The 26,926-nt window shown below is 49.6% G+C and overlaps 1 protein-coding gene across 1 annotated transcript in view; it reads right to left on the reverse strand.

Annotated features, from left to right (window-relative positions):
- Positions 1-26,926, reverse strand: part of LOC140411271 (equilibrative nucleobase transporter 1-like) — a 95,650-nt gene that overhangs the window by 16,936 nt on the left and 51,788 nt on the right. The window contains exons 5-9 of the mRNA XM_072500393.1: positions 20,896-20,972; positions 17,221-17,313; positions 16,053-16,192; positions 5,934-6,109; positions 4,725-4,895 (exon numbers count right to left, since the gene is read on the reverse strand). Coding sequence (XP_072356494.1) covers positions 4,725-4,895; positions 5,934-6,109; positions 16,053-16,192; positions 17,221-17,313; positions 20,896-20,972 — 657 coding nt within the window. The remainder of the gene's footprint in view (positions 1-4,724; positions 4,896-5,933; positions 6,110-16,052; positions 16,193-17,220; positions 17,314-20,895; positions 20,973-26,926) is intronic.

Here is a 26,926-nt window from a genome sequence, read left to right on the forward strand (position 1 = left end):
TTTGCTCATTTATTCCGTGACTTTTCCCTGAAACATTAATTGGGACGAGTCCCTGAAATACAATACATGGAGTTTAGAATGTCACAACTCAGTGAGGATTGGTTGCAGGGGCTTGAGGAGGTTACAGAGATAGGGAGGGTTGTAGGGGTTGGAGGAGGTTACAGAGATAGGGAGTGTTGTCGGGACTGGAGGAGGTTACAGAGATAGGGAGGGTTGTAGGAGCTTGAGGAGGTTACAGGGATAGGGAGGGTTGTAGGGGCCGGAGGAGGTTACAGAGATAGGGATGGTTGAAGGGGCTGGAGGAGGTTACAGAGATAGGGAGGGTTGTAGGGGCTGGAGGAGGTTACAGAGATAGGGATGGTTGAAGGGGCTGGAGGAGGTTACAGAGATAGGGAGGGTTGTAGGGGCTGGAGGAGGTTACAGAGATAGGGAGGGTTGAAGGGGCTGGAGGAGGTTACAGAGATAGGGAGGGTTGTAGGGGCTGGAGGAGGTTACAGAGATAGGGCGGGTTGTAGGGGCTGGAGGAGGTTACAGAGATAGGGAGGGTTGTAGGGGCTGGAGGAGGTTACAGAGACAGAGAGAGTTGTCGGGGCTCGAGGAGGTTACAGAGATAGGGAGGGTTGTAGGGGCTGGAGGAGGTTACAGAGGTAGGGATGGTTGAAGGGGCTGGAGGAGGTTACAGAGATAGGGAGGGTTGAAGGGGCTGGAGGAGGTAACAGAGATAGGGAGGGTTGTAGGGACTGGAGGAGGTTACAGAGATAGGGAGGGTTGTAGGGACTGGAGGAGGTTACAGAGATGGGGAGGGTTGTAGGGGCTGGAGGAGGTTACAGAGCTAGGGAGGGTTGTAGGGGCTGGAGGAGGTTACAGAGACAGGGAGGGTTGTAGGGGCTGGAGGAGGTTACAGAGATAGGGAGGGTTGTCGGGACTGGAGGAGGTTACAGAGATAGGGAGGGTTGAAGGGGCTGGAGGAGGATAGAGATAGGGAGGGTTGTAGGGGTTGGAGGAGGTTACAGAGATAGGGAGGGTTGTCGGGGCTGGAGGAGGTTACAGAGATAGGGAGGGTTGTGGGGGCTGGAGGAGGAGGAGGTTACAGAGATAGGGAGGGTTGAAGGGGTGGAGGAGGATAGAGATAGGGAGGGTTGTAGGGGCTGGGCGAGGTTACAGAGATAGGGAGGGTTGTCGGGGCTGGAGGAGGTTACAGAGATAGGGAGGGTTGTGGGGGCTGGAGGAGGTTACAGAGATAGGGAGTGTTGTAGGGGCTGGAGGTGGTTACAGAGATAGGGATGGTTGAAGGGGCTGGAGGAGGTTACAGAGATAGGGAGGGTTGAAGGGGCTGGAGGAGGTTACAGAGATAGGGAGGGTTGTAGGGGCTGGAGGTGGTTACAGAGATAGGGATGGTTGAAGGGGCTGGAGGAGGTTACAGAGATAGGGAGGGTTGTAGGGGGCTGGAGGAGGTTACAGAGATAGGGAGGTTGTAGGGACTGGAGGAGGTTACAGAGATAGGGAGGTTGTAGGGACTGGAGGAGGTTACAGAGATAGGGAGGGTTGTAGGGGCTGGAGGAGGTTACAGAGATGGTGAGGGTTGTAGGGACTGGAGGAGGTTACAGAGATAGGGAGGGCTGTTGGGGCTGGAGGAGGTTACAGAGATAGGGAGGGTTGTAGGGGCTGGAGTAGGTTACAGTGATAGGGAGGGTTGTGGGGGCTGGAGGAGGTTACAGAGATAGGGAGGGGTGTAGGGGCTGGAGGAGGTTACAGAGATAGGGAGGGTTGTAGGGGCTTGAGGAGGTTACAGAGACAGAGAGAGTTGTCGGGGCTGGAGGAGGGTTGAAGGGGCTGGAGGAGGTTACAGAGATAGGGAGGGTTGTAGGGGCCGGAGGAGGTTACAGAGATAGGGATGGTTGAAGGGGCTGGAGGAGGTTACAGAGATAGGGAGGGTTGTAGGGGCTGGAGTAGGTTACAGTGATAGGGATGGTTGAAGGGGCTGGAGGAGGTTACAGAGATAGGGAGGGTTGTAGGGGCTGGAGGAGGTTACAGAGATAGGGAGGGTTGTAGGGGCTGGAGGAGGTTACAGAGATAGGGAGGGTTGTAGGGGCTGGAGGAGGTTACAGAGATAGGGATGGTTGAAGGGGCTGGAGGAGGTTACAGAGATAGGGAGGGTTGTAGGGGCTGGAGGAGGTTACAGTGATAGGGATGGTTGAAGGGGCTGGAGGAGGTTACAGAGATAGGGAGGGTTGTAGGGGCTGGAGGAGGTTACAGAGATAGGGATGGTTGTAGGGGCTGGAGTAGGTTACAGAGACAGAGAGAGTTGTCGGGGCTGGAGGAGGTTACAGAGATAGGGAGGGTTGAAGGGGCTGGAGGAGGTTACAGAGATAGGGAGGGTTGAAGGGGCTGGAGGAGGTTACAGAGATAGGGAGGGTTGAAGGGGCTGGAGGAGGTTACAGAGATAGGGAGGGTTGTAGGGACTGGAGGAGGTTACAGAGATAGGGAGGGTTGAAGGGGCTGGAGGAGGTTACAGAGATAGGGAGGGTTGAAGGGGCTGGAGGAGGTTACAGAGATAGGGAGGGTTGTAGGGACTGGAGGAGGTTACAGAGATAGGGAGGGTTGAAGGGGCTGGAGGAGGATAGAGATTGGGAGGGTTGTAGGGGCTGGAGGAGGTTACAGAGATAGGGAGGGTTGTCGGGGCTGGAGGAGGTTACAGAGATAGAGAGGGTTGTGGGGGCTGGAGGAGGTTACAGAGATAGGGAGGGTTGAAGGGGCTGGAGGAGGATAGAGATAGGGAGGGTTGTAGGGGCTGGACGAGGTTACAGAGATAGGGAGGGTTGTCGGGGCTGGAGGAGGTTACAGAGATAGGGAGGGTTGTGGGGGCTGGATGAGGTTACAGAGATAGGGAGTGTTGTAGGGGCTGGAGGCGGTTACAGAGATAGGGATGGTTGAAGGGGCTGGAGGAGGTTACAGAGATAGGGAGGGTTGAAGGGGCTGGAGGAGGTTACAGAGATAGGGAGGGTTGTAGGGGGCTGGAGGAGGTTACAGAGATAGGGAGGTTGTAGGGACTGGAGGAGGTTACAGAGATAGGGAGGGTTGTAGGGACTGGAGGAGGTTACAGAGATAGGGAGGTTGTAGGGACTGGAGGAGTTTCAGAGATAGGGAGGGTTGTAGGGGCTGGAGGAGGTTACAGAGATAGGGAGGGTTGAAGGGGCTGGAGGAGGATAGAGATAGGGAGGGTTGTAGGGGCTGGAGGAGGTTACAGAGATAGGGAGGGTTGTCGGGGCTGGAGGAGGTTACAGAGATAGAGAGGGTTGTGGGGGCTGGAGGAGGTTACAGAGATAGGGAGGGTTGAAGGGGCTGGAGGAGGATAGAGATAGGGAGGGTTGTAGGGGCTGGACGAGGTTACAGAGATAGGGAGGGTTGTCGGGGCTGGAGGAGGTTACAGAGATAGGGAGGGTTGTGGGGGCTGGATGAGGTTACAGAGATAGGGAGTGTTGTAGGGGCTGGAGGTGGTTACAGAGATAGGGATGGTTGAAGGGGCTGGAGGAGGTTACAGAGATAGGGAGGGTTGAAGGGGCTGGAGGAGGTTACAGAGATAGGGAGGGTTGTAGGGGCTGGAGGTGGTTACAGAGATAGGGATGGTTGAAGGGGCTGGAGGAGGTTACAGAGATAGGGAGGGTTGTAGGGGGCCGGAGGAGGTTACAGAGATAGGGAGGTTGTAGGGACTGGAGGAGGTTACAGAGATAGGGAGGGTTGTAGGGACTGGAGGAGGTTACAGAGATAGGGAGGTTGTAGGGACTGGAGGAGTTTCAGAGATAGGGAGGGTTGTAGGGGCTGGAGGAGGTTACAGAGATGGTGAGGGTTGTAGGGGGCTGGAGGAGGTTACAGAGATGAGGAGGGGTGTAGGGGCTGGAGGAGGTTACAGAGGTAGGGAGAGTTGTCGGGGCTGGAGGAGGATAGAGATAGGGAGAGTTGAAGGGGCTGGAGGAGGTTACAGAGATAGGGAGAGTTGTAGGGGCTGGAGGAGGTTACAGAGATAGGGAGGGGTGTAGGGGCTGGAGGTTACAGAGATAGGGAGAGTTGCAGGGGCTGGAGGAGGTTACAGAGATCGGGAGGGTTGTAGGGGCTGGAGGAGGTTACAGAGATAGGGAGGGGTGTAGGGGCTGGAGGAGGTTACAGAGATAGGGAGAGTTGGAGGGGCTGGAAGAGGTTACAGAGATAGGGAGGGTTGTAGGGGCTGGTGGAGGTTACAGAGATAGGGAGAGTTGGAGGGGCTGGAGGAGGTTACAGAGATAGGGAGGGTTGTAGAGGCTGGAGAAGGTTACAGAGATAGGGAGAGTTGTAGGGGCTGGAAGAGGTTACAGGGATAGGGAGGGTTGGAGGGGCTGGAGGAGGTTACAGAGATAGGGAGAGTTGTCGGGTTTAGGAGTCTAAATATAATTCACCAACCACTCCCTCGACGTCCCCTCCGTCACCTCCTTTTTTCTCCGTACGTCACACTCTTTCCCACTCACTCTCCTCTCCGTCTGTGTTCGTCTCCTCTCGGTCCTCACCTCTCTCTCCACCTTCCTCATCTCTGTCCCTCCCCATTCCCTTTCTCTCCAGTCGCCCATCTGCACCGTCCGCCTCGCCTTCCCTCCCACCCCCCTCCTTCTCTCTCTCTTCCACCGCCCTGCCCCCCGCCCCTGCTCGCTCTCGCCTCGCCGCCCCCCCCCCTTACTCCACCCAGTAACCCTTACCTGTTGCGGCGTCATTTTCAGCCAGCAGGCTGAGCATGGGGTTGAGGGTGCCGATGAACAGGTAGTGGCGGAGCTGCATGACGGACAGCCACAGGAGGTGGGTGAAGAAGAGCGTCGAGAGAAAGCAACTCCTGAAGGAGGGTATCTCCTCCTTGCTCTTTTCCTCCGAGTCTGCGGCGAGAGGGGGGGGGGAGAGAAGCGAGGTGAAAAGGCAAAGTTAAACGGAGCCAGGGTTGACGGAGCAATAGAGGGGGAATTCGGCGACTCCCACTGAAAAATTTCAGAGAACAGAAGTAGGAGAAGGAGGACATTCGGCCCATTGAGTCTGCTCCGCCATTCAATGAGATAATAACTGATCTGAGGTAATCATCCTCAATTCTACTTGCCCCGCCAACCCTGGAGTCCCTCACTTCCGATTTTAGTTTAATCTTTGCCCCTCCAGTTACAAATTCTCCCTCCACTGGAAATAGTTTCCCCTCGAGAATCGCTGGGCAAGGTTGTTGAAACTTTGTGCCTTGGACTCATCAGGGCAAAGGCAAGGATACCAAATCTCTCTCTCACTCTCTGCACTGCACGAGACAGAAATAGGGTGCTGATCGGTTGGTTGGCAGGTGGTTTCTGATTGGTCGAGGCATTGCTGTGAAGGGTATTACCAAGCAAAGGAGCAGCTATCCCCTGAGCTTTTGGTTGATTGAGAACGGGGCAGAGCCTGGACATATTCTTTCTGTTTGCAGAGGACAGGGACCTGCAGAAGAACGTAGGGAGCTTTGAGCGAGCGTGAGTGAGCAGGCAATGTAAGTGAGTCAGACAGAGAATCTGAAATTGACTGTCAGTGCAATTTCACAGCGCGCTCGGAATTGCTCAGCAAGTGCTGCCCTATCCGGGAATCACATCTAACGCTGGTCACCATGCTGTGAGTAGTGAAAGAACGGGCCGGTTGAGCGCCGTCAGTATTGCTGCTTGTTGGGATGTGAAGCGCGAGTTGGTGGGCAGTCCAGACAACATACCTGGCATCACACCTCATAGGTATTCATGGACCCCATTACTGGTTTAGGTGTCAGAATGTCTGGTGGAGGGAGGACGCTGGAGAAAAGGCCGGGATGTTATTGCGTTGCGGGGGAGGGAGGAGTGGAAATAGGGGGAGGAGTGGAAATAGGGGGAGAAGAGGAGCAGAAGGGGACAACGAAGGGGAAGAGGGGTGGTGCTCACCTTTTGGCACTTTGACCTGGGGGCTTGCGTCATCACTCGCCCCTTCAGCCTCGTCGCCACTCAGGCCCTTCTGCCCATTCGTCCAACGCTCCTCCTGTAGAGGCTCCGTCTGGTTCGTAGCCTCCTCCTCCTCCTCAGGAGTGCCTGACAGCATATCAAGCCCCTCACATTGCATCCTGCCCAAAAAAAAGATGACCATTCCCTCGTGAAATAGAAATTCCAATTGTTACAAAGGCAAAAAAAATGATCAAAGATTTATAATTATTTTGGGCTGGGACATTGTAGAAGCCAGGAATTTCGAATACAACTAGTATAGGTAAAAGAAAGCTGTTTAAGCATAAATATTAAGCCCCAGTTTTAAATACTCATTTAAAAATTAGAATTTCAGCACCCATAAATTCAGGTCTTCAATAGATACATGAAACAGCATAAAATTCCATCATAGATTAAAACAGCACCGTTGCAAGATGATTTGACACTGCTTGCGTTAATAGTCAAGGACAAGGGCTGAGTTCTATGGCAACGAGGTGGCAGGAGTCCAGTGCAGCTTGTAGAGCATTGAATCAAATACATATTTTACTCCATCTTTCTCGATATGAAGTCTCCATTGTTACATTAGCCAAGCTATCTTAAAACCAGTTTATTGCTGGTAAAGATTAGCAGAATATCACATTCCATAACATGCAGACATGAAACAATTAAAAGCTGATGTTGCACATTGAAGATGGACGGCTTGCCATCAAATCAAATGTGTTTGAGTCTAACCCAAAGCAATTCGGATTATATTGGGGTGTGATTAGATGACTTAAGACAGATATGAAAGTGTATAACTGAAAAGTTTCCGCCCGCCATTTTAGTTCTTTTTCGGGGTGTTAGTCTGTGTCAGTGATGTAGTCTGTCAGAGTGTTAGTCTGTCTGTTTAGTACTTTGAGTTTGAGTTTAGCTGAAGATTATCTCTCTCTCTCTTCATGTTTCATTTCCAGACTTTGACCTTTTAAAAGTTACTTTCGAGCTGTCTGCCTAAGCAAAAAGATAATGGGTGAAATTCTCCTCAATCAGCGCGATGTCCGCCGATCGGCGCCAAAAACGGCGCAAATCAGTCGGGTATCGCGCCGCCCCAAAGGTGCATAATCCTCCGCCCCTTGACCGGCCGAGCCCTAACCTTGAGGGGCTAGGCCCGCGCCGGACTGATTTCCGCCCCTCCAGCTGGCGGGAAAGGCCTTTGGTGCCCCGCCAGCTGGCGCGGAAATGACATTATCGGCCGGCGCATGCACGGGAGCGTCAGCGGCCGCTCACAGCATCCCTGCGCAGGCGCTGTGGAGGGGGTCTCTTCCGCCTCCGCCATGGTGGAGACCGTGGCGAAGGCGGAAGGAAAAGAGTGCCCCCACGGCACAGGCCCGCCTGCGGATCGGTGGGCCCTGATCGTGGGCCAGGCCACCGTGGGGGCACCCCCCGGGGCCAGATCGCCCCCCGCACCCCCCCAGGACCCCGCCAGCGCCGCCTTGTCCCGCCGGTAAGAGAGGTGGTTTAATCCACGCCGGCGGGACAGGCATTCTAGCAGAGGGACTGCGGCCCATCCGGGCCAAAGAATCGCTGGGGGGGGCCATCCAACCGGCGCGATTCCCGCCCCCGCCGAATCTCTAGTACCGGAGAATTCGGCAACCGGCGGGGGCAGGATTCACGGCAGCCCCCGGCGATTCTCCGACCCGGCGGGGGATCGGAGAATCTCGCCCCAGGTGTGTGATTCTCTGAAAGCTTCAAATTGTCTACGAATTGCCATTTAAATGACTTTCAACTTGTTATCAATAGAAGACAAAATAAAATAATTCCTTTTGGCGCCTGAGAAGTTTTAACTGCAGATTTCTGCTGAGTCCCAGTATTCGCAAAGTGCTACTGGTAACCGAATAGTAGAAATAAGAAAATTCCTTCAACTTTACACAGTCGAATAATACAGATCTAATATTACAGATCTTTCAACTTGTCGTAGTACGCCAGGACTTTGATTCATCAACTAAGCATCCTCCAACTTGGCCTAGTATGGCAGGTAAAGATCCTTCAAATTAAAGATTCCAACAGACATGTTGCACAGCCAAGTTGCTGGAGATTAATTGAGCGACAATACCTGTAAGTGAGTGCTCTCTAATTCTATATGATTATAGCCTTTTAGGGCAGCGCATTGGTTAGCACTGCTGCCTCACGGCACTGAGGTCGCAGGTTCGATCCCGGCCGTGGGTCACAGTCCGTGTGGAGTTTGCACATTCACAACCACCCCGAACCCCTCGATTAGATTCCAGTCTGTAACTCACTCCCGGGTATGTGTTATTCTATATATAAACCACCCCGAACCCCTCGATTAGATTCCAGTCTGTAACTCACTCCCGGGAATGTGTTATTCTATATATAAACCATCCTGAACCCCTCGATTAGATTCCAGTCTGTATCTCACTCCGGGGTATCTGTTATTCTATATATAAACCATCCCGAACCCCTCGATTAGATTCCAGTCTGGAACTCACTCCCGGGTATCTGTTATTCGATATATAAACCATCCTGAGCCCCTCGATTAGATTCCAGTCTGTAACTCACTCCCGGGTATCTGTTATTCTATATATAAACCACCCGGAACCCCTCGATTAGATTCCAGTCTGTAACTCACTCCCGGGTACCTGTTATTCTATATATAAACCACCCCGAACCCCTCGATTAGATTCCAGTCTGTAACTCACTCCCGGGTATCTGTTATTCTATATATAAACCATCCCAAACCCCTCGATTAGATTCCAATCTGTAACTCACTCCCGGGTATCTGTTAGTCAATATATAAACCACCCCGAACCCCTCGATTAGATTCCAGTCTGTAACTCACTCCCGGGTATCTGTTATTCTACATATAAACCACCCCAAAACCCTCGGTTATATTCCAGTCTGTAACTCACTCCCGGGTATCTGTTATTCTATATATAAACCACCCCGAACCCCTTGATTAGATTCCAGTCTGTAACTCACTCCCGGGTATCTGTTATTCTATATTTAAACCATCTCAAACCCCTCGATTAGATTCCAGTCTGTAACTCACTCCCGGGTATCTGTTATTCTATATATAAACCACCCTGAACCCCTCGATTAGATTCCAGTCTGTAACTCACTCCCGGGTACCTGTTATTCTATATATAAACCACCCCGAACCCCTCGATTAGATTCCAGTCTGTAACTCACTCCCGGGTATCTGTTATTCTATATATAAACCATCCCAAACCCCTCGATTAGATTCCAATCTGTAACTCACTCCCGGGTATCTGTTAGTCAATATATAAACCACCCCGAACCCCTCGATTAGATTCCAGTCTGTAACTCACTCCCGGGTATCTGTTATTCTACATATAAACCACCCCAAAACCCTCGGTTATATTCCAGTCTGTAACTCACTCCCGGGTATCTGTTATTCTATATATAAACCACCCCGAACCCCTTGATTAGATTCCAGTCTGTAACTCACTCCCGGGTATCTGTTATTCTATATTTAAACCATCTCAAACCCCTCGATTAGATTCCAGTCTGTAACTCACTCCCGGGTATCTGTTATTCTATATATAAACCACCCTGAACCCCTCGATTAGATTCCAGTCTGTAACTCACTCCCGGGTATCTGTTATTCTATATATAAACCAGCCTGAACCCCTCAATTAGATTCCAGTCCGTAACTCACTCCCGGGTATCTGTTATTCTATATATAAACCACCCTGAACCCCTCGATTAGATTCCAGTCTGTAACTCATTCCCGGGTATCTGTTATTCTATATATAAACCACCCCGAACCCCTTGATTAGATTCCAGTCTGTAACTCACTCCCGGGTATCTGTTATTCTATACATAAACCACCCTGAACCTCTCGATTAGATTCCAGTCTGTAACTCACTCCCGGGTATCTGTTATTCTATATATAAACCACCCCGAACCCCTCGATTAGATTCCAGTCTGTACCTCACTCCCGGGTATCTGTTATTCTATGTATAAACTATCCTGAACCCCTCGATTAGATTCCAGTCTGTAACTCACTCCCGGGTATTTGTTAGTCAATATATAAACCACCCCGAACCCCTCGATTAGATTCCAGTCTGTAACTCACTCCCGGGTATCTGTTATTCTACATATAAACCACCCCAAAACCCTCGGTTATATTCCAGTCTGTAACTCACTCCCGGGTATCTGTTATTCTATATATAAACCACCCTGAACCCCTCGATTAGATTCCAGTCAGTAACTCACTCCCGGGTATCTGTTATTCTATATATAAACCACCCCGAACCCCTCGATTAGATTCCAGTCTGTAGCTCACACCCGGGTATCTGTTATTCTATATATAAACCACCCCGACCCCTCGATTAGATTCCAGTCTGTAACTCACTCCCGGGTATCTGTTATTCTATATATAAACCACCCTGAACCCCTCGATTAGATGCCAGTCTGTACTTCACTCCCTGGTATCTGTTATTCTATATATAAACCGCCCTGAACCCCTCGATTAGATTCCAGTCTGTAACTCACTCCCGGATATCTGTTATTCTATGTATAAACTATCCTGAACCCCTCGATTAGATTCCAGTCTGTAACTCACTCCTGGGTATTGGTTATTCTATATATAAACCACCCCTCACCCCTCGATTAGATGCCAGTCTGTACCTCACTCCCTGGTATCTGTTATTCTATATATAAACCATCCCAAACCCGTCGATTAGATTCCAATCTGTAACTCACTCCCGGGTATCTGTTAGTCAATATATAAACCACCCCGAACCCCTCGATTAGATTCCAGTCTGTAACTCACTCCCAGGTATCTGTTATTCTACATATAAACCACCCCAAACCCCTCGGTTATATTCCAGTCTGTAACTCACTCCCGGGTATCTGTTATTCTATATATAAACCACCCGGAACCCCTCGATTAGATTCCAGTCAGTAACTCACTCCCGGGTATCTGTTATTCTATAAAAAAATCACACCGAACCCCTCGATTAGATTCCAGTCTGTAACTCACTCCCAGGTATGTTATTCTATATATAAAACATCCCGAACCCCTCGATTAGATTCCAGTCTGTAGCTCACACCCGGGTATCTGTTATTCTATATATAAACCACCCCGAACCCCTCGATTAGATTCCAGTCTGTAACTCACTCCCGGGTATCTGTTATTCTATATTTAAACCATCTCGAACCCCTCGATTAGATTCCAGTCTGTAACTCACTCCCGGGTATCTGTTATTCTATATATAAATCACCCCGAACCCCTCGATTAGATTCCAGTCTGTAACTCATTCCCGGGTATCTGTTATTCTATATATAAACCACCCCGAACTCGATTAGATTCCAGTCTGTCACTCACTCCCGGGTATCTGTTATTCTATATCTAAACCACCCTGAACCCCTCGATTAGATTCCAGTCTGTAACTCACTCCCGGGTATCTGTTATTCTATATATAAACCACCCTGAACCCCTCGATTAGATTCCAGTCTGTAACTCACTCACGGGTATCTGTTATTCTATATATAAACCAACCCGAACCCCTCGATTAGATTCCAGTCTGTAACTCTCTCCCGGGTATCTGTTATACTATATATAAACCACCCTGAACCCCTCGATTAGATTCCAGTCTGTAAATCACTCAATGGTATCTGTTATTCTATATATAAACCACCCCGAACCCCTCGATTAGATTCCAGCCTGTAACTCACTCCCGGGTATCTGTTATTCTCTCTATAAACTATCCTGAACCCCTCGATTCGATTCCAGTCTGTAACTCACTCGTGGGTATCTATTATTCTATATATAAACCACCCCGAACCCCTCTATTAGATTCCAGTCTGGAACTCACTCCCGGGTATCTGTTATTCTATATCTAAACCACCCTGAACCCCTCGATTATATTCCAGTCTGTAACGCACTCCCGGGTATCTGTTATTCTATATATAAACCACCCTGAACCCCTCGATTAGATTCCAGTCTGTAACTCACTCCCGGGTATCTGTTATTCTATATATAAACCACCCTGAACCCCTCGATTAGATTCCAGCCTGTAACTCACTCCCGGGTATCTGTTATTCTTTGTATAAACCACCCTGAACCCCCCGATTAGATTCCAGTCTGTGACTCACTCCCGGGTGTCATAATATACACCAGTATATCATGGTGCAGAGACACACTGATGGACACACAGTGGGACCAATCAACACACACAACACCGCAGCCAATCACCAGTGAGAGCACACGCACTATAACGACAGGGGGCATCAGAGTTCCCGCTCATTCTAGTAGCAGCTTCCTAGTAGGACAGAGCTCACAGTCTGCAACACAGATATTCACCAAGTGCTGAGTGCATCGACTGGTTAGGACAAGGCAAAGGTCTTTAGTTAAAGCTGGTATCGCGTTAAACCACAGTCTGAGTATGTTTAAACAGTTAATGATTCAATAAAATAGTGTTGCACTACTTCAAGTGTTGGTGACCTGTATGTGATCCAGAACACCCAACACATCATGATACCAGGGGTGGTGGGATATTAGCACTTCTTAGACCTACCTGCAAGTGACCTGCCTTCCTCCAGAATTCCGTTATCCTGCAACATGGACAACATCTGCCCGCCGCTGCCGCTCCACATCGCCGGCAACCCAGGGGCCAACTGGAAGATATTCAAACAGCGCTTCTAGCTCTTCCTCGAAGCCACAGACAGGGAGGGCGCCTCGGACACCAGGAAGATCGCTCTCCTCCTCTCCACGGCCGGAGGCCATGCCATCCACATTTTCAACTCTCTCACCTTTGCGGATGATGAAGATAAAACGAAGTTCAAGACGGTTCTCCTCAAGTTTGACAGTCACTGCAGCGTAGAGGTGAATGAAAGTTTCGAGCGCTATGTGTTCCAGCAGCGTTTGCAGGGTAAGGATGAACCTTTCCAATCCTTTCTCACGCAACTCCGCATCCTTGCGCAGTCTTGCAGCTACGGGCCCACCTCCGACTCCACGATACGCGACCCGATCGTTTTCGGTGTTCAGTCGGACCCCCTACGCCAGCAGCTCCTCAAGGTAAAGCAGCTCACCCTCGCGACCGCCATCGAGACCTGTGTCTTACATGAAAACACCATGAGTTGGTATTCCCATATACAAGCGGCTGAGACGGCGCGGCAAGGTCCCCACGAGGCGGAGCGGGTCCAAGCAATTGAGCAACTCCAGGGCCTCAGCCTGGATGAGGGCGGCCATTTTGCGCGCTTTTCGCCGACTCACGCGCTTGTACGCACCAAACGAGGGGACGGCGACATGGAGGAACGTAATGCGCAGGCGCACGACCGCACCGCGCATGCGCGGTGGCACAGCGAACGTGCTGACGTCACGACGTGTGGCAACTCCGCCCATTTAAAGCGGCAATGCCCCGCAAAATCTCAATAATGCCTACGATGTGGCAGACTTGGCCACTATGCTGCCTGCTGCCGAGCAGCTCAGCCTGCCAATTCACATCGCTTCAGCCAGCCTCGCAGGAATGTCCGGGCAATTCAACCCACAGTCACCGAGTCCGATGTGGACGTCCCACACCGAGGACCCGAAGGCGACCTTTCGAGTCAGTGTCGTAACGAGAAACAGGCTGTCCCCGAAGCAAAGACACCAGCCGCTGTCGGTATACAGCATCGATCCAGACGATGAGTGGTGTGCCACCCTGACGGTCAACCGGTCCCAAATGTGATTCCGCCTGGAAACTGGTGCCTCCGCCAATCTCATTGCGTGGTCTGACCTCCAAAGCCTTCGTGTCAAACCAGCCATCCTTCCATCAGCCTGCTTGTTGTTGGATTATAATGGCAACGTCATTCCTGCTAGCGGCTCATGCCAACTTGAAGTGATGCACAGGTCACGCAAAGCCATCCTTCCTTTCGAGATCGTGGGCTCCTCGAAAGACTCCCTGCTTGGCGCACAGGCATGCAAGCTGTTGAACCTCGTTCAGAGAGTGCACTCTCCCTCTCTCCTGATGATATGTCTGCCTTCCAGGACGCCGACTTTAGGGCGCAACTCAACGCCATCATCGACCAGCACTGCGACGTCTTCGAAGGTATGGGCACGCTCCCATATACTTACAAGATCCTACTCAAAAAAGAATGCTACGCCTGTGGTGCATGCACCTCGCAGGGTCCCAGCACCCCTTATGGACCGTCAACGGGCCAGAGAGGCAGTGTACTGGCCCGGCATCAATGACGACATAGCCAGCAGTGCTCAACTGCCCCACTTGTCAGCGCTTCCAGCCGGTCCAACCACGTGCGACCCTACAGCCCCATGAGTTGGTCACATCCCCTTGGACCAAGGTCGGCATCGACCTGTTCCACGCGCTGGGCAGGGACTATGTTGTGATTGTCGACTACTTTTCAAACTACCCGAAAGTGGTACGTTTACACAACATCACATCGTCTGCAGTCATCCGTGCCTGTAAGGACACCTTTGCTCGACACGGCATCCCACTCACTGTGATGTCGGACAATGGCCCCTGCTTCGCAGGCCAGGAATGGTCCAACTTTGCCAGGAGATACAACTTTGTGCATGTGACGCCCAGTCCCCTGTACCCCCAATCCAACGGCAAAGCGGAGAAGGGCGTCCACATAGTCAAACGGCTCCTCTGGAAGGCTGCCGATCCTGGGTCCGATTTCTACATCGCCTTGCTGGCCTATCGCTCCGCCCCGATGTCCACTGGCCTGTCGCCAGCCCAGCTGCACATGGGTCGCACCCTGAGGACGACGGTGCCGTCCATCCATGTCCCAGACCTCGACCACGTTCCGGTCCTTCGCCGGATGCAGCTGTCTCGTGCACAGCACAAGGCGGCTCATGACTCCCGTGCAGCTGATCAACCTGCTCTCGCTCCAGATGACAACATCCACGTCCATCTTCCGGATGGTGGCTGGTTTGCAAACGCTGTGGTTCTTCGGCAGGTGGCCCCCCGCTCGTTCCTGGTTCGGCTACCGGATGGCTCTATTCTGCGCCGCAATCGACGTGCCCTTCGTCTCGTTCCACACTCGCTACATGATCCTCCAGTGTCGCCTCGCCCTCCTGTTGTCCCTGACCTGGACTATGCAGAGATCCCTGTCACTCTGCATCCTCCTCACTCTGACGCAGTCCAGCCCGCTCCTCAGCCGGCGGCTCCCGACCCACCCTTGAGGCGGTCGACCAGAATTCGTCGCCCACCTCAGAGAGTTAATTTGTGAACTTTGTGGACTTATGGACTTTCTGATTTGTTCTGTTCTTTCGTTTAATCGTTCAAGTGGTTTGTATACAGTTTTCATCTCGTTATCCTGGTGACACACTGTTTTTCTGCACCAGGCACCTTCCCTTGTAAATAGCTTAGTTTTCATGTACATAGTCCTGTAAATATTTCACACGCACGTAGTCAGGAACATTCACCACACACTAATTATTGCCACGCAGGTACATTTTTTATAAAAGGGGGGATGTCATAATATACACCAGTATATCATGGTGCAGACACACACTGATGGACACGCAGTGGGACCAATCAACACACACAACACCGCAGCCAATCACCAGTGAGAGCACACTCACTATAAAGACAGGGGGCATCAGAGTTCCCGCTCATTCGAGCTGCAGCTAGCTAGGAGCACAGAGCTCACAGCCTGCAGCACAGACATTCACCATGTGCTGAGTGCATCGACTGGTTAGGACAAGGCAAAGGTTAGTTAAAGCTAGTATCGTATTAACCCACTGTTCAAGTATGTTTAAACAGTTAATGATTCAATAAAATAGTGTTGCACTATTTCAAGTGTTGGTGACCTGTATGTGATCCAGAACACCCAACACATCACCGCGTATCTGTTATTCTATATATAATCCACCCCGAACCCCTCGATTAGATTCCAGTCTGTAACTCACTCCCGAGTATCTGTTATTCTATATATAAACCACTCCGAACCCCTCGATTAGATTCCAGTCTGTAACTCACTCCCGGGTATCTGTTATTCTATATATAAACCACCCCGAACCCCTCGATTAGATTCCAGTCTGTAACTCACTCCCGGGTATCTGTTATTCTATATATAAACCACCCGAACCTCTCGATTAGCGTGTACCTCACTTTGCCTTACCCGTAGGTGTACCCCTCTGGCAGTGGGAATGGAATGTGTGTCCGGGGCAGCAGCAGATATGTCCGTATGATGTGGACGGAGCTGAGGCAGCTAATGACGAGGAACATGTTTCGCAAGGACAATCCAACCTCGTATAAAACCTACAGCGAGACCGTAAAGAGGAGGGGAGGGGGGGGGGTTGCAGAGGAGTTGAATAAAACAAGAGGTACATTTTAACATTATTCTCTCACGACATCAGGCTTCAGCCAGAACCCTCGTAATACCTTCTCCGTAATGTCTCTCAAAACCCTCCCTCCTCACATCCACAATGTCTCTCGTTCCTGGCTGCATCGCTTCCCAATGCCTCCTCTTCTGTCCGCCCTCTGGGCCCTTTTACCCTCAATCGATGTGATCATCATTGTGGGGAGGCGGTGGCGTCGCGGTACTCTCACTGCATTTATAATCCACAGACCCTGGTAACGCTCTGGGGTCCCAGGTTCGAGTCCCGTCAGGGCAGATGGTGTACTTTGAATTCAATTTTAAAAATTTGGAATGAATAAATCTGGAATTAAAAGTCGAACGGTGAGCATGAAACCATTGTCGATTGTCGTTAAAAACCCATCTGGTTCACCAATGCCCTTCAGGGAGGGAAATCTGCCAGCTTTACCCGGTCTGGCCTGCATGTGACTCCAGACACACACACGGCAATGCAGTAATCGCCACCCACCCCCCCCCCCCCCATCCATCCGCAATGAAATGCAAGCCAGTCAGTTCAACGGCAATTAGGGATGGTCAACAAATGCTGGCCGAACCAGTGACCCCCACATTCCAAAGAATGAGTTTAAAAAATCCTCTCCAACAATCTTTACTTCCACTGTCACACTCACTCTCTCCCTCACTCTCCTCTGTGTCTCTCTCCAGCAAATCCGCGCAGTCTCACTCTCGCACACCCACTCTCGCTCTTTCCCAAGACCTCTTTCCGACTCTCCCACCAATGCCATCACTCCATCCAGCTCCCTCACCAAGCCTCCCCTCTGTAGTCCTGACCCTGCTTTAAGCCAGCAAGCCGCCCCTCTCCGCCTCTTCCACCCCACCGCCCCGAGGCTCCGTCTCAACAAGCACCAGTCTGCAACGAGAATCACCGCCCCCTCGTCCTTGTGGCTCGGTTCTGGCCGCCGGCACCCCTCACCTTGATCAGCACGAACACGGCGGACGAGGAATCGAACGCACCGTTGTACAGCGTGATCACCGTGGATCGCCTCGTCCCGAACAGGTTTCCAACCTGGGGAACCGGAACAAAGGAAAACCATCAGGGGCACTCAAAGCCACGCTGCCAGGCAGCCCCATCGATCGCTGGGCCACAGACAGCAGAAAAGGCCCAGGCTCGAGTCCCGGCCTAGTGCCGCATGCGTCTGATTTCACTTGATACCCGGGAGGGCACTGAGCAACTCCTATGCCCGCTCCCCCTCTGCACCATCAGACACACACGGGCAGGGACAGGCGCTGTGATCTTTCACGGTTACATACTCTGTACCCTCCTCCAACTCCAACATTCCAATTCAATGGTTTACTTGATTAGATACCAAAGCTGTGCACACAGCAACATTCCCCACAGAGCAACGCTCTAACCGACGAACTAGTCTGTCATTCAAAACCTAACGAGTGATTCAGTCGCAGGACGACGGGGAAACTCGCAACCCATTTTACATCTCATCGGGAAGATGGCACCTCGGACAGTGCAGCACTCTCTCGGTACTGACCCTCTAACAGTGCGGCACTCCCTCAGTACTGACCCTCTGACAGTGCAGCTCTCCCTCAGTACTGACCCTCTGACAGTGCAGCTCTCCCTCAGTACTGACCCTCTGACAGTGCAGCTCTCCCTCAGTACTGACCCTCAGACAGTGCAGCACTCCCTCAGTACTGACCCTCTGACTGTGCGGCACTCCCTCAGTACTGACCCTCTGACAGTGCAGCACTCTCTCAGTACTGACCCTCTGACAGTGCAGCACTCCCTCAGTACTGACCCTCTGACAGTGCAGCACTCTCTCAGTACTGACCCTCTGACAGTGCAGCACTCCCTCAGTACTGACCCTCTGACAGTGCAGCACTCCCTCAGTACTGGCCCTATGACAGTGCAGCGCTCCCTCAGTACTGACCATCTGACAGTGCTACACTCCCTCAGTACTGACCCTCTGACAGTGCAGCACTCCCTCAGTACTGACCCTCTTGACACTGCAGCACTCCCTCAGTACTAATCCTGACAGTGCAGCACTCCCTCAGTACTGTCTCTCTGACAGGGCAGCACTCCCTCAGTACTGACCCTCCCACAGTGCGGCACTCCCTCAGCACTGACCCTCTGACAGTGCAGCACTCCCTCAGTACTGACCCTCTGACAGTGCAGCACTCCCTCAGCACTGACCCTCTGACAGTGCGGCACTCCCTCAGTACTGACCCTCTGACAGTGCGGCACTCCCTCAGTACTGACCCTCTGACAGTGCGGCACTCCCTCAGTACTGACCCTCTGACAGTGCGGCACTCCCTCAGTACTGACCCTCTGACAGTGCAGCACTCCCTCAGTACTGACCCTCTGACTGTGTGGCACTCCCTCAGTACTGACCCTCTGACAGTGCAGCACTCCCTCAGTACTGACCCTCTGACAGTGCAGCACTCCCTCAGTACTGACCCTCTGACAGTGCGGCACTCCCTCAGTACTGACCCTGACAGTGCTCACCTCTCAACTTTCTAAACTCTGAGGAGTATAAGCCCCTTTGAATCGAGGAATCATCCTGGGGAACCTTTGCAGGAACTGCATTGTCATTCAACGTAAGCCTTCTGAAGACCAAAACTGCACAAAGTATCTAAATATTACAATCGATTGGAAGTTGAGAACATTATTTACTGAAAGTTCTTGATTATGTATCTTCCGTCACCGAATTATCGGTTCCTAATGAAAAGGTGGACTAGATACAAGAGCTTGCAATTGGTTGAAGGCTGTACAGGTCTAAAAGGATATCATTTGTGCTATATTGTTAGTCTGTGTCAAGTTCACTTCCTTGTTTCGCTCTTGACTGCTGTCGCCTTCCCCTGAACACGGAGAACTGTGCATGTGCAGGACGTGCGGCCTAAATAAATTGCCGGGGTCCTTCCCGTTTGCTCTTGTTTATTTCCTGGGTTTATTCCCTTATTTTCCCTTCCCTTTATTGTTTCCCCCAACGTTTTGGACCCATGGATGTTTAACGGGCCTGTAACTTTCAGGCCTGTACCTTTAATTTCAACGGAAGGTTCCAGAAGGCGGTTTTGATTTAAATTGGCGATTGCAGGCGGAACGGCTCTGATGACTCCGAGATTGTTTGACGTCAGTGACGACCTGGTTTGATTGAATTGGGAAGGATTGATTTGAATTGGCCCAAAAGGCTGTGCCCAGCCCGGTAACAGGCGGCATTGGGATTCCCACTGGAACGTTTCGGAGCTTCTGGTTTGACTGCTGGCAGGCCTGCTGTCCTCTCCCCTCTCCGTTCTAAGGCGGTGTTTCTGACCTGGCAGGGGACCTGGAAGAGTCTATGTCATAGGAGAACCATGACAGGCCGTGCAAGCAGGGGAGAAACCGACCAACTCTCTCTGCAGACAGGGGTCGGGAAATAGACCCCAAACTGAAAAGCAGATTTTGATGTGAAGCCAAAGGGCATCTCCCAAGAAAAGCTGTGAGCAATACGGGCAGCACGGTAGCACAGTGGTTAGCACTGTGGCTTCACAGCGCCAGGCTCCCAGGTTCGATTCCGGCTTGGGTCACTGTCTGTGTGGAGTCTGCACATCCTCCCAGTGTGTGCGTGGGTTTCCTCCGGGTGCTCCGGTTTCCTCCCACAGTCCAAAGATGAAATGAAATGAAATGAAAATCGCTTATTGTCACAAGTAGGCTTCAATGAAGTTACTGTGAAAAGCCCCTAGTCGCCACATTCCAGCGCCTGTTCGGGAAGGCTGGGACGGGAATTGAACCGTGCTGCTGGCCTGCATTGGTCTGCTTTAAATGCCAGCAATTTAGCCCAGTGAGCTAAACCAGCCCCAGGTTTAGGTGCAGGTGAAATGAATGAAATGAAAATCGCTTATTGTCACAAGTAGGCTTCAAATGAAGTTACTGTGAAAAGCCCCTAGTCGCCACATTCCGGCGCCTGCTCGGGGAGGCTGGTGCGGGAATGGAACCGTGCTGCTGGCCTGCCTTGGTCTGCTTTCAAAGCCAGCGATTTAGCCCTGTGCTGAACAGCCCCTGCTGGTCAGGTGGATTGGCCATGATAAATTGCCCTCAGTGACCAAAAAGGTTAGCAGGGGTTATTGGGTTACGGGGATAGGGTGGAAGTGAGGGCTTAAGTGAGTCGGTGCAGACTCGATGGGCCGAATGGCCTCCTTCTGTACTGTATGTTCTACATGTTTCACAACTAGAGAAGATTATAGGCTGCAAACTAAGGAGTTTAATTGGCCAATGTGCTGCGATGAACGCGTACTCAAGAACCATCACAGGAAGCAAAGAGTCTCAACCTTTTGACCTTCAGTTTTATTATTAAACGCCCCCCCCCCCCAATCCCGCCAGCTCTGTATTTGTCTGTCTTGCGTTGTGGGTGAACAGTGGGCCAGTTAACAGGGGTTGTATTTGCTGCATATTTCATGATGGTTCTGGTTATAAATAGAGCCATCGTCTTTCAACTGGCAAACCTGGAGAGGGGAATTATTGGGCAGCCAAGGGTTAAAGCCTTTGGGAATTTCGAGAAAGATTGTTGGTGAATTCGCTAGTGTTGTGACTCCGGGATCAGCGAGGGCTGGAACTGACCGCGCGCATGCTCACGGTGCCGTCACACCAGCAATCTGAGGTTACCTGTATGTTTGTCATGAGGAAAAGGATTCCTCCCACTGCAAGCAAGCTGACTGCCGGGAAAAGCAGTGCCCCAATAGCTGCGAGACAGAGAGAGAGAGTGAAATATGAGTACTTGCATTTGTAAAGACCGGCGCTCCCTCAGTACTGACATAAGCACTAAACTATTGTCCCTTGGATCATTAGTCCAGTAACATAACCCCGACACTGCTGTACCCTGGATTATTAGCCAAGTAACATATCCCCTACACTGCTGTATCCTGGATTATTAGTCCAGTAACATATCCCCTACACTGCTGTACCCTGGGTTATTAGTCCAGTAACATAACCCCTACACTGCTGTACCCTGGATTATTAGTCCAATAACATATCCCCTAAACTGCTGTATCCTGGATTTTTAGTCCAGTAACATATCCCCTAAACAGCTGTATCCTGGATTTTTAGTCCAGTAACATATCCCCTACACTGCTGTACCCTGGATTATTAGTCCAGTAACATATCCCCTACACTGCTGTACCCTGGATTATTAGTCCAGTAACATGACCCCTACACTGCTGTACCCTGGGTTATTAGTCCAGTTACATAACCCCTACACTGCTGTACCTGGATTATTAGTCCAGTAACATAACCCCTACACTGCTGTACCTGGATTATTAGTCCAGTAACATAACCCCTACACTGCTGTGCTCTGGATTATTAGTCCAGTAACATAACCCCTACACTGCTGTATCCTGGATTATTAGTCCAGTAACATATCCCCTACACTGCTGTACCCTGGATTATTAGTCCAGTAACATAACCCCTACACTGCTGTACCCTGGATTATTAGTCCAGTAACATAATCCCTACACTGCTGTACCCTGGATTATTAGTCCAGTTACATAACCCCTACACTGCTGTACCTGGATTATTAGTCCAGTAACATGACCCCTACACTGCTGTACCCTGGATTATTAGTCCAATAACATATCCCCTACACTGATGTTCCTGGATTATTAGTCCACTAACATATCCCCTACACTGTTGTACCCTGGATTATTAGTCCAGTAACAGATCCCCTACACTGCTGTACCTGGATTATTAGTCCAGTAACATATCCCCTACACTGTTGTACCTGGATTATTAGTCCAGTAACATATCCCCTACACTGCTGTACCTGTATTATTAGTCCAGTAACATAACCCCTACACTGCTGTACCCTGGGTTATTAGTCCAGTAACATAATTCCTACACTGCTGTACCCTGGTTTTTAGTCCAGTAACATATCCCCTACACTGCTGTACCCTGGGCTATTAGTCCAGTATCATATCCCCTACACTGCTGTACCCTGGATTATTAGTCCAGTCACATATCCCCTATACTGCTGTACCTGGATTATTAGTCCAGTAACATATCCCCTACACTGCTGTACCTGGATTATTAGTCCAGTAACATGACCCCTACACTGCTGTACCCTGGATTATTAGTCCAGTAACATAATCCCTACACTGCTGCACCATGGATTATTCGTCCAGTAACATAACCCCTACACTGTTGTACCCTGGATTATTAGTCCAATAACATATCCCCTACACTGATGTACCTGGACTATTAGTCCAGTAACATATCCCCTACACTGCTGTACCCTGGATTATTAGTCCAGTAACATATCCCCTATACTGCTGTACCTGGATTATTAGTCCAGTAACATATCCCCTATACTGCTGTACCTGGATTATTAGTCCAGTAACATATCCCCTACACTGCTGTACCTGGATTATTAGTCCAGTAACATATCCCCTACACTGCTGTACCTGGATTATTAGTCCAGTAACATAACCCCTACACTGCTGTACCCTGGATTATTAGTCCAGTAACATAATCCCTACACTGCTGTACCCTGGATTATTAGTCCAGTTACATAACCCCTACACTGCTGTACCTGGATTATTAGTCCAGTAACATGACCCCTACACTGCTGTACCCTCGGTTATTAGTCCAGTTACATAATCCCTACACTGCTGTACCTGGATTATTAGTCCAGTAACATTACCCCTACACTGCTGTACCCTGGATTATTAGTCCAGTAACATAACCCCTACACTGCTGTACCTGGATTATTAGTCCAGTAACATATCCCCTACACTTGCTGTACCCTGGATTATTAGTCCAGTAACATATCCCCTACACTGCTGTACCTGAATTATTAGTCCAGTAACATAACCCCAACACTGCTGTACCTTGATTATTAGTCCAGTAACATAACCCCAACACTGCTGTACCTCGATTACTAGTCCAGTAACATAACCCCTACACTGCTGTATCCTGGATTATTAGTCCAATAACATATCCCCTCCACTGATGTTCCTGGATTATTTGTCCAGTAACATATCCCCTACACTGTTGTACCCTGGATTATTAGTCCAGTAACATATCCCCTACACTGCTGTACCTGGATTATTTGTCCAGTAACATATCCCCTACACTGTTGAACCTGGATTATTAGTCCAGTAACATATCCCCTACACTGCTGTACCTGTATTATCAGTCCAGTAACATAACCCCTACACTGCTGTACCCTGCGTTATTAGTCCAGTAACATAATTCCTACACTGCTGTACCCTGGATTATTAGTGCAGTAACATATCCCCTACACTGCTGTACCCTGGGCTATTAGTCCAGTAACATATCCCCTACACTGCTGTACCCTGGATTATTAGTCCAGTAACATAACCCCTACACTGCTGCACCCTGGATTATTAGTCCAGTAACATAACCCCTACACTGCTGTATCCTGGATTATTAGTCCAGTAACATAACCCCTACACTGCTGTATCCTGGATTATTGCCCAGTAACATAATCCCTACACTGTTATATCCTGGATTATTAGTCCAGTAACATAATCCCTACACTGCTGCACCATGGATTATTAGTCCAGTAACATAACCCCTACACTGCTGTACCCTGGATTATTAGTCCAATAACATATCCCCTACACTGATGTACCTGGATTATTAGTCCAGTAACATATCCCCTACACTGCTGTACCCTGTATTATTAGTCCAGTCACATATCCCCTACACTGCTGTACCTGGATTATTAGTCCAGTAACATAACCCCTACACTGCTGTACCCTGTGTTATTAGTCCAGTAACATAATCCCTACACTGCTGTACTCTGGATTATTAGTCCAGTTACATATCCCCTACACTGCTGTACCCTGGATCATTAGTCCAGTAACATAACCCCTACACTGCTGTACCCTGGATTATTAGTCCAGTAACATAATCCCTACACTGCTGTACCCTGGATTATTAGTCCAGTTACATAACCCCTACACTGCTGTACCTGGATTATTAGTCCAGTAACATGACCCCTACACTGCTGTACCCTGGGTTATTAGTCCAGTTACATAATCCAGGTACAGCAGTGTAGGGGTGATGTAACTGGACTAATAACCCAGGGTACAGCAGTGTAGGAGTTATTAGTCCAGTAACATGACCCCTACACTGCTGTACCCTGGATTATTAGTCCAGTTACATAACCCCTACACTGCTGTACCTGGATTATTAGTCCAGTAACATAACCCCTACACTGCTGTATCCTGGATTATTAGTCCAGAAACATAACCCCTACACTGCTGCACCATTGATTATTAGTCCAGTAACATATCCCCTACACTGCTGTATCGTGGATTATTAGTCCAGTAACATATCCCCTACACTGTTGAACCTGGATTATTAGTCCAGTAACATATCCCCTACACTGCTGTACCTGTATTATTAGTCCAGTAACATAATTCCTACACTGCTGTACCCTGGATTATTAGTCCAGTAACATATCCTCTACACTGCTGTACCCTGGATTATTAGTCCAGTCACATATCCCCTATACTGCTGTACCTGGATTATTAGTCCAGTAACATATCCCCTACACTGCTGTACCTGGATTATTAGTCCAGTAACATAACCTCTACACTGCTGTACCCTGGATTATTAGTCCAGTAACATAACCCCTACACTGCTGTACCCTGGATTATTAGTCCAGTAACATATCCCCTACACTGCTGTACCTGGATTATTAGTCCAGTAACATGACCCCTACACTGCTGTACCCTGGGTTATTAGTCCAGTAACATAATCCCTACACTGCTGTACCCTGGATTATTAGTCCAGTAACATATCCCCTACACTGCTGTACCCTGGATTATTAGTCCAGTAACATAATCCCTGCACTGCTGTACCCTGGATTATTAGTCCAGTTACATAACCCCTACACTGCTGTACCTGGATTATTAGTCCAGTAACATATCCCCTACACTGATGTACCCTCGATAATTAGTCCAGTAACATATCCCCTACACTGCTGTATCCTGGATTATTTGTCCAGTAACATAACCCCTACACTGCTGTACCCTGGATTATTAGTCCAGTAACATGACCCCTACACTGCTGTACCCTGGGTTATTAGTCCAGTTACATAATCCAGGTACAGCAGTGTAGGGGTTATGTAACTCGACTAATAACCCAGGGTACAGCAGTGTAGGGGTTATTAGTCCAGTAACATGACCCCTACACTGCTGTACCCTGGATTATTAGTCCAGTAACATTACCCTGACACTGCTGTACCCTGCATTATTAGTCCAGTAACATGACACCTACACTGCTGTACCCTGGGTTATTAGTCCAGCAACATAACCCCTATACTGCTGTACCTGGATTATTAGTCCAGTAACATGACCCCTACAATGCTGTACCCTGGGTTATTAGTCCAGTTACATAATCCAGGTACAGCAGTGTAGGGGTAATGTTACTGGACTAATAATCCAGGTACAGCAGTGCAGGGGTTATGTTGCTGGACTAATAACCCAGGGTACAGCAGTGTAGGGGTTATTAGTCCAGTAATATGACCCCTACACTGCTGTACCCTGGATTATTAGTCCAGTTACATAACCCCTACACTGCTGTACCTGGATTATTAGTCCAGTAACATAACCCCTACACTGCTGTACCTGGATTATTAGTCCAGTAACATTACCCCTACACTGCTGTACCCTGGATTATTAGTCCAGTAACATAACCCCTACACTGCTGTATCCTGGATTATTAGTCCAGTAACATATCCCCTACACTGCTGTACCCTGGATTATTAGTCCAGTAACATAACCCCTACACTGCTGTACCCTGGATTATTAGTACAGTAACATATCCCCTACACTTGCTGTACCCTGGATTATTAGTCCAGTAACATATCCCCTACACTGCTGTACCTGGATTATTAGTCCAGTAACATATCCCCTACACTTGCTGTCCCCTGGATTATTAGTCCAGTAACATAACCCCTACACTGCTGTACCTTGATTATTAGTCCAGTAACATAACCCCAACACTGCTGTACCTGGATTACTAGTCCAGTAACATAACCCCTACACTGCTGTATCCTGGATTATTAGTCCAGTAACATAACCCCTACACTGCTGCACCATGGATTATTAGTCCAGTAACATAACCCCTACACTGCTGTACCCTGGATTATTAGTCCAATAACATATCCCCTCCACTGATGTTCCTGGATTATTTGTCCAGTAACATATCCCCTACACTGTTGTACCCTGGATTATTAGTCCAGTAACATATCCCCTACAGTGCTGTACCTGGATTATTTGTCCAGTAACATATCCCCTACACTGTTGAACCTGGATTATTAGTCCAGTAACATATCCCCTACACTGCTGTACCTGTATTATTAGTCCAGTAACATAACCCCTACACTGCTGTACCCTGCGTTATTAGTCCAGTAACATAATTCCTACACTGCTGTACCCTGGATTATTAGTCCAGTAACATAATCCCTACACTGCTATATCCTGGATTATTAGTCCAGTAACATATCGCCCACACTGCTGTACCCTGGATTATTAGTCCAGTAACATAATCCCTACACTGCTGCACCATGGATTATTTGTCCAGTAACATAACCCCAACACTTCTGTACCCTGGATTATTAGTCCAGTAACATATCCCCTACACTGATGTACCTGGATTATTAGTCCAG

This window comes from Scyliorhinus torazame, chromosome 4, assembly GCF_047496885.1.
Source record: "Scyliorhinus torazame isolate Kashiwa2021f chromosome 4, sScyTor2.1, whole genome shotgun sequence".
Classification (NCBI taxonomy): domain Eukaryota; kingdom Metazoa; phylum Chordata; class Chondrichthyes; order Carcharhiniformes; family Scyliorhinidae; genus Scyliorhinus; species Scyliorhinus torazame.